This window comes from Camarhynchus parvulus, chromosome 8 (assembly GCF_901933205.1).
Source record: "Camarhynchus parvulus chromosome 8, STF_HiC, whole genome shotgun sequence".
NCBI classification, from domain to species: Eukaryota; Metazoa; Chordata; class Aves; order Passeriformes; family Thraupidae; genus Camarhynchus; species Camarhynchus parvulus.
In genome coordinates this window covers 16,660,983-16,673,979 of record NC_044578.1, presented here as the reverse complement: position 1 = coordinate 16,673,979, position 12,997 = coordinate 16,660,983, and the positions used below count along the sequence as shown (strand labels likewise).

Below are 12,997 nucleotides of genomic sequence, written 5' to 3'. Positions count from 1 at the left end.
GAGTTCACAGGGGTTGGAACAACAGAACGTGCATCCGAAGTTAAAAAATATCCTTCCTGGTTGTTTTTTTTTTTTTAAGAGACAACACAAACTCTTTAATTAATTTCCAAAGAAGCCACTTCAGAGTGCCAATCACACTGTCTCCTCTCATTACACCAAGAACTTCATTATCAGCTACACTCCAGTCTCCAAAGCTTAGTAAGCCTTTAGCATCAAAACAAATGCACTACATATTCGATTTAACAGCACAATACCCCAAGATGGCAATAACCAGATGTATCTTTCAAATATTCTGTTAATGCCATTTGTACATTTCACGCCCACCACAAAAAGAACTCCAGATGTACAGAAACATACACACTGAACAGATGCTCATGCTGAGAAGATTCTTAAACATATCATAATCTATCATTTTTATTTCCAAATATTTAAAGTTACTAAACCCCACCCCAATTTTAGTCCCATCTATCTATTCTTGCCTTAGATATTGCAGCATAGTGTGACAGAAGTCACTTTATAAAGCAAAAATGCAAATCTAACCACAACCTCAATGTATAAACCCTTCTACTGCTCATGAGGTGAACATAACTGTGCAGTATTTGAAAAAAGCATGACAAACTCTGAAAAGTTAATTCTGAAAAGTATCTGTATCTAAATAAACAGCAGCAATTTTCTATTACTAATGAAGTGCAGCAATGCTACTTTGCAATTACGTGCCACCTTTCTTCAGATGATTACTGCTTTACAAATGTTATCTACGAAGAAATTATATATCAGAGATAGGAAAATTTGGCACCAAATATTAAATTACATCTCAACTGAATTAGACAAGACTTGCCTGTGCTCTCTACTCTGTTCTAACCCTTAAGAGAACATTATGCAAAGCAGTTCACCAAATATCTTGGGTCCTGTGTGGTCATACCATAAGGAACATGCTACAGAAGGATCACAAAGATACACACACCAATTAGAATAAAACTATTTGTTGAATACTACTTTCAAAGCATAATCACAATTTTCTATTGTAGTAAGAAAGCAGAAAAGGAGAGCATATTTCCCACAGCACAGAAAATGTTGTGGAATGAAACAGTTCTAATCACAGGATGGCTTAAATGATTTGACATTTATTTTGTTATTATTAATTTACATTATTTCATACAATGCTATCAAAAGAAACACAACAAAGATTATGCTTTTTGGCCAAGACTGAAAAGTGCCACATGCTTTAGTCTAATCAAGACATACACATTTGCTACAATGCACACTCACTTCAGAGAATGGTGGTGTACTCATTAAAAAAAAAAATCTTGCTTGAAAAACAAACAGCTATCTAATTTAAAGAATTAGAAAATACTGGCCAATCAAAGAAAATCTTTCCTTTGTCCTGTCCCTGATGTAACCATTTAATTAGCATATGTATCATTTCAATAACAGAATCGCTATATTTAATAATTACCACATAAATACCAGACATGAGTTGCTTTCCTTATCTCCTAAATTTTCTTCTGGCTCCTTATTCGTTTCTATAATCATCTATGCTCAGTTTTTTACTGTATCCAAAACAGTATACACTATAAAACTCCACAACAATTTTTAAAAATCCTCAGAACTGTGCATCAGCATAAAATATCAAAAAACAGCATGAAGAGATATAACTTAAGAAGGCAGAGTTAAGGAGATATTTAAAAAGCCTGATACAGAATCATCAAATTTGCTTCAATGAATTAGCAAAGCATATATACGTAAGTGCAAATGTTTTTAAAAATTGTGATCTAGAGACCAGACTTAACCCTTTATGAGCTGAAAGCACTAATGAAGGAGAGCTTTAGGCCCAATGAGGTGCCCAGAAAAGCTGAGCAGAAGAGGTTCTCTTTTCTCTGCAGCTGGGGACTGAACACCTCATGCCCTGCTGCCATCAGCAAACACAGAGCAGCTCAGGCTGCCTCCTGAAGCTCCACTGATGCTGACAACAGGGAATGATGGAGGAATTGATACACCAGAACACAAATATGTCTAAGAATTTATTTTTATCGTGCTCAGAGCTCTCTTTGAAGACTCGCAATACTGCTTTTCCTTGTGTTTTTTAACCTAGATTTAAGATAATTCTTAATGAATTTGGTTCTGTGCCAGATGTCCAAAAAGCAATCTTTACTTGCCCAGCACAAGTTGTTACAACAATTAAAGTTTCGGGCTTTTTACAGCAAGTGAAGCACTGAATATCCTTCCAGCTAAGAAACTGGTTTGATTCATAACATAGTAGATTTTTTAAAGTACGGTTAAATTCAATTTTAAAAAAATTTAAAGGTATCCCATAATGCAAAAATTTGAATTGTCAAAGTCTAGTTACATAATTACAGACCGTTTTATGCAGGAAGTTACCTCAGTGCAGAGTTGCAGGTCACCTCCAGGTATCAAGCAAAAAATACATTAAACTCTGCTAAAAGAAAAGTATTGCAGTAAAACTTTTAGCTTAAAATTCTGGCATTATTTCTTCCAACTAATGCATAAAGAAATATAGGTCAAAATAAACTTCAACTAGTTTCACAACACCGTGAGTTAAATGCCTGTCATTAAAAGGAAGTCTGGGGTCAAAATCCATCTTTTTCAATATGTTTCTTTAACCCAGGACAAAGACAAGCATTTTCATACAAAACTGACCACAAGACAGAACATAAAACCTTCAATTGTCATTTACAAGCTGAACAAAAAAAACCAAACAATTAAGAGGCTGCAAAAATGAGCAGATCTGAGTAACTAAAACCCTCTTTTTTAAAGCAATACATATCTGAGTGCTTACAGTCAGTGCTCACCCAAATGCCAAACCCACTCCTCTCAAGTGGCACTCACCCCTCACCTGAAATTCATACAGGCATGAGCTGCACACACTCTTGTGTGGCCAATACAAATCCCAGCTTTTACTTACTCCTCACTGCCAATGTCTCAACAGTTTTAGATTTCAGGCCTGCTACAGCAGTGTCATCAGTACTTAAAAAGCGTATTTTGTCTGAATTCTCATTGTGCCTACAAATCCTAGTAAAGTACAAGGTACCATGCAAAACACTAAAGTAACCCCTAAATACCTTTAAATCAGGCTTCTCCGCGTAGTACACGTGATGCTATTACATCTTCATTTTGCATAATCAGACACAACTCAATTCAGGTGGCTTCAGGAGCTCCGCGGGCGCTCCCAGTCCCGCGCCCCACCCAGGCACCCCGCCCGCAGCGCCCCGGCCGCCCCGGCTCCTCGGGCAACCACTTGTCTGCGTGTGGAGCAGATCTTTGCTCCTCTAGAGACTGGTGGCCCTGCACTACTAAACATTGATAAAGGTATTTAATTCAATGCTAAAAAAAAAAAAAACAAAAAAAAAAACCCACAAATAAAAACCCCGAAAAAACAAAAACCACCTGTAATGCTAGGTCCTGATTAAGAGCTCCTGGACCAGACTTTAAGCTGCAACGTTTATCTCTCTGTAATTTTATTTTCTTAGCACAAGTCTCTGCTTCACAGTCTTTCAAAGCAAATAAATGCAGGGCAGGCGGCATTTAAAGCGGGGACGTTAAACACTCCTTGGTACTATTCTTTTTTATGCCTAAGCATTCCCAGGACCAGCGTTAGCTCCAGCAGCAGGAAGCCTGGCAGAGGAGATACACCACCCCGCCACCGCGAGCAGACACCGCCGTGCCCCGCTCCGGCACTCCCCCGGGACAAGCCCCTCTGCCGTCCTCGGCACGGCCAAAGAGCCTTCGGAGGGAAGAGGGGAGCTCTAAGGAAAGAGCTAACGCGAGACAGAAACTGCCTGTCTCGTTGCTGCCAATTTTCGTATTTAAAACAAACACAACGCAGTGTTAGCCAATATTCTGCGGTACTTTTAGAGACAAAGCTATACAGTAGCTGCGTCTAGTTAGGGCCGGCAGCTGAAAACGCTTCGCTGCTCTGAGCAGCCCGGCGCTTCACGGGGGAGCAGCAGTTCTGCCGCCGCCCCGAGGCTGCCCGGTGCGGGCCGCTGCCCGAGGCGCCCCCCCCCGAGCCGCGCCGGGAGCGCGGTGAGGGCCGCGCCGCCGGGCCCCGTGCGCGGCGGTCCCCCGGCCGCACACAAAGCGCCCGTCCCGCCGTGACCGCGCCGGCGGGCGGGCGGAGGGCGAGGGGCCGCCCCGGGGAACGCCATGGCCGCGCAGGCGGCGCGCGCACCGCACCCCGGACGCGGCGCTCCCGCCCAGCCGCGGCCCCCCGGCCCAGCGCCGCCGCCCTCCGCCAGCGCCGGACCCCCGCCCCGCCCCAGCCCCTGCCCGCCGCCCCTCCGCCGAACAAAGCACGGCGCCTCGGCTCCGGCCGCTCCGCGCCTCCCCGGGGCAGCCGCCCGGAGCAGACAAGGGAAGGCGGCGAATCTCAGACACAATGAGAGGCGAGCCGGGACTCACCCACAGCTCCGTGCCCCAGCTCATGGCTGCTCCGCGGGCAGTGCCGGCTCCGGCAGAGGCGGGGATGAGGCGTCGGGCGGCGGCCGGAGAACGGGGCCCCCTCAGGCAGCGCCGGTGCCCTCGGTCACTGGGGAGAGGCGGCGGCGGCGAGGAACGACGTCGCTCCCAGCTCCAGCTCCGCCTGGCTCGGGAGTGGGAGCCGCGGAGGAGACTGGGAGAGGGGCGGGTCCGGCTGGAGCGGCGGGGCCGGGACGGGAGCGGCCGGCGCTGCCCCGGAGCCCCGGGCGGCCGCGGGGCGAAGGTGTCGCGCTCGGAGCGGCCCCGCGTTGTTACTCATTAACGAGGCGACGGCGAGGCCCCGGGGCTTTGTCCCGGCCGGCTGCGAGGCCTCCCCGCCTCCCCAAAGAGCTGAGTCACGGCCGGCAGCGGCCCGGCCCCGGCTCGCCCCCTCCTCACCGGGCACCGCGCTGACACAGAGATGCAAACAACGATTTTTGTATTGTTTACATCACAGGTCTATATGTAAATCACAAATTGAGATGGTAGGAAAGGTGAGGTGCAAATTTCTGCAAATAGGAGTAAATACTCAGAATTTGTTTTCTATTTAGAGCAATGTAACAAAGTCAAATGTTTTCTGGTGATTTGTAGACATTTTAGGAGAAGGAAACTGCAGCCTGTATCATGGGTACATTAATACAATATTTAGCTACTCAGTAATGCTGGGTAGCTAAATAAAAAACCTAATTTTTGCAATGAGAGGTTTCCCCAGGACAAACAGGATTCCTTCTTTCCAGGCAGCTCTCCCTGAAAAACACCTTTACAAACCCAAAGGGAAAGCAAGCATCAGGGGCTGCAGGATGTTCCAGAGATGTGAGTAACTTCACAACCTCCAGAAATTATTGAGAGGCTGCTCTGAAATACTCTAAAATAGGACAGGTGTTAGCACAGCAGCTCTGGGCTGTTCCTGCCTTTTAAGAGCACATGTCCACCATAAAGAGAAGCAACCAAAAGATATTCCTGAGCAGGCTTTGAACAAGCTAGCACCAGAATAGGAGACTGTCACTGCACCAGAGCACTGCTGCAGTCTGGCTAATTATTCATCTTTGGAGGTTAACAGTTAGACTTGGGAAGTCAGGCTGATTAGAAACTGTACACAGTAACATACTCTTTCTGGGACCCAACCTAGTGTTTCTGCAGGCATTGTGATTCTCATTTTGTAGAGAATTAGTACAAAATCTGCCTCAAAGGATGAAGAAGATTCCAAAAAGTCAAGTGCAAGGCCTATTTCTTCCCAACATATTTCAGTAGTTTTATTAGTGTTTGAATTTAAATATGGGCACAACTATTTTCAAGATTGCTTTCTGATTTTTAGTTGGCTTTTAACCCATACTTCCTCCAAAAACACATATATGTATCAGGTACATACATAGAGATGTGCATTTCACCTTAACTAAAAGTCAATCAGTAAAGATTATAGATCACAACAAACTACACAGATAATGGATTTGAAGTTAAGAGACAAAAAGCATTTAGACAAATTATTGCAAGATTTGGAATTCATGAACAGTATATTAAGACCATGTGACTGAAACAAATTTTTAATTCATTGAAAATAAAGCAGAAGTCTTAGCAGCATAATACTTACCACTTCAGCTTAGTGAGAAATCTGACACCAGTCACTGTTACCCCCTTTTCCTGCTTAAGCACACTCTTGCTTTAGGAGATTCCCATATAAATCCTGAGCTCTCCTCCAGTTTAGCAGCTGAGGATGTGAAATGAGCAAGCTGTAAGACAAGGGGAAGAGTCTACCACATCTCTGTGGGACATTACCAGAAACAGTAAAATGAATCACTGAGAATTGTGACATTGTTTCCATTATCAGAGAATGCAACTGACCCTAAGCCCAGAAATAATTAAACAAATATTACCCTAAAAAATTTTACTCTTCTAGTCACATCCTTAAAATCATCATTTGGAGGAGGGGATGCAACCAAAGGGACTCAAGAACATATTAAAGGCATATTCAAGTAATGTTAAATGCAGCAAAGGCTTCATGATAAATTGAATAGTTCTAGTAGCCTTGTAAACCACTACCTTCTTCTGACAGATGATGACAACTTGTTTTTAGCTTAGAAAATTTACTTTTATATTTAGATGTTTCCCCCAACATTGATTCATTAATGCAGGCTTTAATGAAAACTGCCCAATTCTGCATTTGGACTGAATCCACATAATTCTAATTATTACAGTAGTTGTGTATTTTGTTAATTCTGTTCCCTTTTCAACAGAATCTACTTGAGTTTCCAAGTGTACCTAAGGATATTATCTTGGCAGAAAAACAATCTGAATCATTAATTTGGAGTGGCAGAAAAGCTGTCTGGCACTCCCTGTGGGCGCACTTTCTAAAGACAGAAGCAGCTTAGATTTCCACTGCCACAAAACTCAGCAGGACCAAACAAATTACTTCCAAATATCTCTGTCTCAGTGTGAGGTGCCATTAATCCTTTTCTCTGCTAGCCAGCAGTCTCTTTGTCATATTAAAATTGGATTTTTACTCCACAAAAAGTAAGAAGGATTGCAAAAACTGTATTATCTCTTTCTGCTTCAAAAGGAAAAGAATTTAGCTTCCTCCTTCCTTTACACATGTATTTCCCCCATCACCAGCACTCTGAGTGCTCTAATTTTAAAAAATATTGATGTTCATAACACTTCCATGTGGTGAGTGGGTAATCATTACTTCACAGCTCAGGAAATACTTTGAGACAAAAGAATAGGTGTCCTGACACTTCAGCTTGTGCCCAGCTCCCCACAGACTTCCTGTGTCTCCCAGAGCCTGGTTAACCATAACCAGCAGAATGCAGTGTTGGGAGCTCGGCATCTGCCTAGAGACTTACTGCTACTCAGCTCCTATTTCAACTATTAGGCAAAATAAACTTATGGTTTGACTCAGAGTACTGATTTGTTTTTTTTAAACCAGAAAATTACCAGGAAACTGTATTAGTGAGACCACATTAGTTAGACCTTCTGCTTCAAGGCAGAAGGAAAATTTCATTTATTAGTGCAAACTCAGCCGCTGCTTGGAATGCCCTAATTCTAATTTTTCTCCTATCTCTGAATTTTTGTGGGAAGAATTGCACCCCTCCATCTTTTTCCATCCAGTTCCTGTACTGTAATTTTACATAGCAAAAGAAAGGCTTGTTTCTTTCTTTTCCCTCTCAGCAAACAGAAATACATCAACAGTGACTGGATAACAGAACTGAAAGGACACTACAAACACCAGCTATAAATAGGAGGGAAAATGAGAACTTCCATCTGCTTTTACAAAACATCCTGTGCTCACTTTTTTCTGCCTGCACTATAACCAAGAGCACATCTTTCCTTGCCATATGTAGCAGAGAATATGTGTTGTCAATCAGCATCAACTAGCAATATTATAAGTACAAACAGCCTTATTTCACAGCCATTTATTTTTTTTCCCAGTGAAACAAGACTATCACATGATAATTCGGCATTTCCTTTTGATAATATAATCCTTTGATAATAGTATCTCAACCCAGAGGCTGGACAAACACAAAGTGTCAGGGAACACACAAAAGTCATTACTTTAAAATATGATTTTCAACTCTCTAATGCTTTCATTGCCTGCTTGAATACTATAAATCCATTTGCTTCCACTGTACATCCCTTTAGAATTATATCAAAACATAACCATAAATGGCTTTGCTACCCTAATTTCAGTTTCCTGCAGTCCATCTCACCCATGTCTTCTCCATTCTCCCACCAACCCCTTCCATGCACATTACTTTAAATTAAAAGAACACCAAGCTGTATCTGATGTGCAGAGTTAAGTATGGCCACAGTGAATTCTATATTCAATTTTTTTTCATTACCATATTATCTACAGGCATAAAGATTATAGCTTTTAGATAATAACCAAAAACTTGAACAGTCACTGCTCTCAGCATCAATAGCAGCTTTGAAGCAGAGTGTATGGATTGACATACATATCATTAAGGAAAGATGGAGACCGTCTGGGTACCAATTCAAGCTGTAGAAAAATGAATAGTGGATGAATGTGTAGCAAAGGATCAGCACCACCCATTTTAAGATTTGCTAAGCAATATTTCACTGTCATCTGACTTTGAATTACAATCAGAAACAAATTTATGTGCAGTTGTACAAAATCTGCCTTATGGTCGGCATCCCAGGTTACTGTTTAATCTCCCTAGCGAGTTTTAGTTTCGAACTGGTTCACGCATTCTCAGCACAGAGCGGCTCCGGTCACCCTCAGCGGTTTGGGCGCGCACAGCCCAAAGCCATGTCCTGGGCTCGACAGCCGCCTGCCGGCAGCGCCAGCCCCGGCAGCGAGCGGCACGGACACGGCACCGCTGCTGCTGCTGCCGCTCCCGTCCCACTGAACGCCTGCGAGTTACAGTAATGGGAAACCGAGAGCGCCAGCGACCCCTTGATTGTCCTACCTTCCACGCAACTGCAGATCGTCACTTCTCTCCCTTAGAGGATTTAATTTCTGTGGCCAGGGGTTTAATTTCATGCGTACTTCCCTTATTTTATGTCTGAGGTGGTTCCTCCTTCTTTCATGAGAAAGTTGATGTCCATTGCGTAATACCACATTTAATTGATGCGTGAAAAAAATTCCAAAAGATTACAATCTGTAGGGAAACTCAAAAGTTATTCACATGTCAAAGAAAACTCTTTCCTTCCCACTACTAATCACATTAAAAGAATAGGAATCAGGAAATAAATCAACAATGGGAATGAGAACAATGTGCTGTGCACAGAATAGATATCCCACTAAGCAAATCATTATTTACATTTCCATCTCTCCTTATCACTTTAGTAAAGATAGCTACAACTCAGTTTATCATTTTTATTTGTTCCAAGTGAGATTCTGATCAGAGACTAACTGCAGGAATTTTCAAATAATCCCAAAGGAACAAAACAAAAAATAAATAAATCACTGAACGATGAAAGAATTTTGGTTTTGTGACATTACACTTTTGAAGGTCTATTTAACAGAATTTGAAGTGCAATGCTTGCTCTTTCAATTTCAAAGGTAGATCAAATCCAACAGCCAATTGCATCCTAGTAAGAGGCTTTTCCTCCACATCCCTTTGTACATTTTCCCCTTTGAGACAAGGTTACATGAAAGGGAAGAATATACAAAACTTATTGAGACTGTTATTTTCCCTCCCTAAAACACTCATTTTCTCATAGTCAAGGCTTTCCCCTTTGGATTTACCACTATCTTGGTAAAGATAGAACTCTCCTTATGTTCAGATCTCATCAGCTGATAAATTTCAAACAATTAAAGACACAGAACTTAAGGGTTGAGTTGTGCTGCTAGTTTGTGTCCTTAATACCTAATCCACAAAAAGAAGTCATCATGTCACTATTCCCTATGTCCTTTTTTCACATTAAAAAATGCACTATTTTCAGCTCCAAATAAAAAATTTGATTCAATTTGAAGAATAAATTGCCCCTCTGGCTTGGAATATAGAGATCACTGAAGCAGGTTACAGAAATACATCCCAACACAGATGTGTTTGAAGACACTCAGCATTCAGAAGCTTTATCGTGGGTCCATGAAGGAGAAAATTTTAATTATGCTACTGTAACACAGTCAATACTAGAGATTTCATTTTAGGGAAAGGGGCAATTCTCAATCCCTTTTGCACATAAGTAAACCAAAACCACAGCTACAGCAATCAGTGCAATGTCCCCCTCCAGCCCTGCCTGCTCCTACAGTTCTTCCCACAGCATCGTGTGGTTCATGGCCCAGACCCTCCCATTGGGAAGGGATCCCTGCCAGCCCACTGCCTTCCTGAGAGCAAAGTCTGAGCAGTGAGTTTTGCCTTGGAACATCCACTAGCACTTCTGAAAAAAGGTAAAATAGTCCTTATTATTTTTTTAAACATTTTGGAAAAGATAACTCATTAACAGAAGTAACGTTGAGTTTAGACCCATTTTCACATCCTGCAGACAGGATAAATAACTTTTCCTATTCATTCAAAAACTGACCCTTCATTTAAATTATATAATGTACCAAGATAAACTGATTTTTTGTCCATAACATTTTATTTTGCTTACAATTTTAGAATATATTTTAAGCAAAGGCATCTCAAAAACTGTAAATTTTTTGTAGAAATGAAAATATGATTGTTTCCAACATTAGAACACATTGAAAACAAAAACAAGTAATTAATGATTTAATGAGTTTAGTTGCATGCAACTTGCCGAACAATCTCAGACAACTAAATTACCACAGGTATAGAATAGCTAATCCATCAGATAATATGGAAGATATATGTAAGTACATACTTAAGATGCAACTGAATTTAAATTCTGATTTTTACCGGCTTGAATATTAATTATCCGTGTGTGGAAAAGGTGCCAGTTAGGTGTTTACATTACAGTAGAATTTTAAAATTATATCTATTGTTCACATGACTCCTTCATACGTATTTTCTAAGATTTTTACAGAGTGATGTCTCCTTTAGTGCAGGCTGGGATGGTGAAGACTGTTGGATTTTGCTTTAGTAACACTGCCACTGCCCTGACAAATTTACTTCTCTTCTATGGATTACACTGCTACCTAACTGAGAAAACAAACTACTTGAAACTAAAACAACATTGAATTTGATTTCTAATTCAGCTGTGGTTTTTCACTCTGAGCTGACAGAATGAAACTTGAACACAACATTAATGAAACCAAGTCCCGGTCCATAACCATCAATCCCAAGCATTATGCTATTACAAATAAATGTTTTCATCTCTGACAATGACTTTCACAAGTTTGTTTTCCCAATTATTTGCTCTCTAGATGATTCACCCTACCCTGAAGATAACATCTTTTTCCTCTACAAAGTGCACCACCTTTTAGTTCTGTAGCATGTGAAAGTGTTAACTTCAAAGCACAGTGTAACATTGCCCACACCTGATTAATACTTGTATCATGCTTTGAAGAGGTAAAAGTTTATGATTACTGACTAGTAAGTTTGGAACTAATACCAAAACTAGACTAATTACTACTGAAATGCATGTGGAGATCATTCAAAGTTACACCATGCAATATTACTGCTCCAATGTTAGTCACCCTGGGTGGGGGCTGAGGGAGAAACCAATTATTTCCTTTGAAACAAGACAAAGAAAAATCTCTTAAGTATTTCACAAATTAACCATATGAACATTCAGCCTTAAAATTAAGTGTAATCTTTACATAGTTTAATATGCCTCTTATAAATCTTCACCCCAGATATGTAAAGCATAGTAGCTGTTCACATTTAAAATGCAGAAAAAACCCAAACTGGTTGTAACAAGTATGGTCCATCCTTACCTGAACTTTTGGTTCAAGCTGTGAGATAGAAGTCTTCATGTATTCCTGCAGTTGATGCAACAAGAAATCATGGCCGTGACAAATTAAAATCAAACTCTCTTTCCCCAACATACGCAGGAGCATCATCTATTACAGATTTCCAGATTACTGAAGTTTCTGCTAGGTTCACCCACACAGCAAAACCTGTCTTTATTGGATTTATCCATGACTGATGTATGGGATTAGGTGTATCCAACTGGATTCACTGTCTAATTATTTTGTTGCAAAACCTCCACTCCCCAGGTATTGGCTTCAGTTGTATTACAGTACAGTACACACACCGAACAGAACACCACCGAACATTACACCACAGAACAGAACATTTTCACTCTGCTTCTTTCCAGAAATGCACAGCTCTAGCATGTTTGTTGCCTCACATACCCAACAACTGTAGCAAGTACTTCCAAAGCATTAATAAATTCTCAGTTACTGATTGGTGTAGCAATGGTGGCATGGAATCCAAACAAAAAGCACTCATTTAAATCAGGAAAAAAATTCAAACTAAGCGCAAACGTATTTTGAAAAGGAACCTATTGGTCCTGATTGTCAGCAACCTTAATGGGCCAACAGCAAGGCTCACAGACACTCCTTTGCATCACTGAGTTGCATCCATCCAGCATCCTTTAGTCCCAGATGGCACATGTATTGAGGGTCCTTTTAACAAGTCTGAGGGCTGCAAGAGCCAGTACTGACTGTGAGTAAAATCCATCAGAACACTGGCCAGCATCCCACTGACGTGCTCTCACTGTAAAGCTGCAGAGTACAACTTTTCCATATTAGACAGGTAAACAGTAGAATACCAAAAGTAAATTTCACCATAGCATGCTTTATCTTTCACATTACACTTCCCCTCCTCCTCTTTCCACATTGTTGGGTGCATGGCTTACAGAAAATCACAATCCAACCCTAGGAAACGAAAATGAGGTACACATTTCAGAGTAAGGGTTTGGCTGTTTCACAGTGATCATGAAGTCACTTTACTTGGCATTGTTTCAAATGCCAAGTCACCTTTACTCAGCTTTGTTTCAACTGAAAACAATCTTCCCATACAAAATGATCAACCAAGCATTATTATTCAGAGTCTTTTGTGGAGGTACTTTTACAAAATCTGAGGAACAGAATTTATATTTGTGGTTTTCAGGGACATTTTCCATTGTGGAAGAAATTCCAATGTTTCAAAATGCA

General features: G+C 41.3%; 1 protein-coding gene across 3 annotated transcripts in view; it reads right to left on the bottom strand.

Moving 5' to 3' along the window:
* FNBP1L (formin binding protein 1 like) overlaps window positions 1–4,715 on the bottom strand; it is a 52,197-nt gene extending 47,482 nt beyond the window's left edge. For all 3 annotated transcript variants that reach the window (XM_030953500.1, XM_030953501.1, XM_030953499.1), the window contains exon 1: window positions 4,420–4,715. In XM_030953500.1, the coding sequence (XP_030809360.1) occupies window positions 4,420–4,443 (24 nt within the window). In that variant the 5' untranslated portion in view covers window positions 4,444–4,715. The remainder of the gene's footprint in view (window positions 1–4,419) is intronic.
* Between the last annotated feature and the right edge of the window lie 8,282 nt (window positions 4,716–12,997).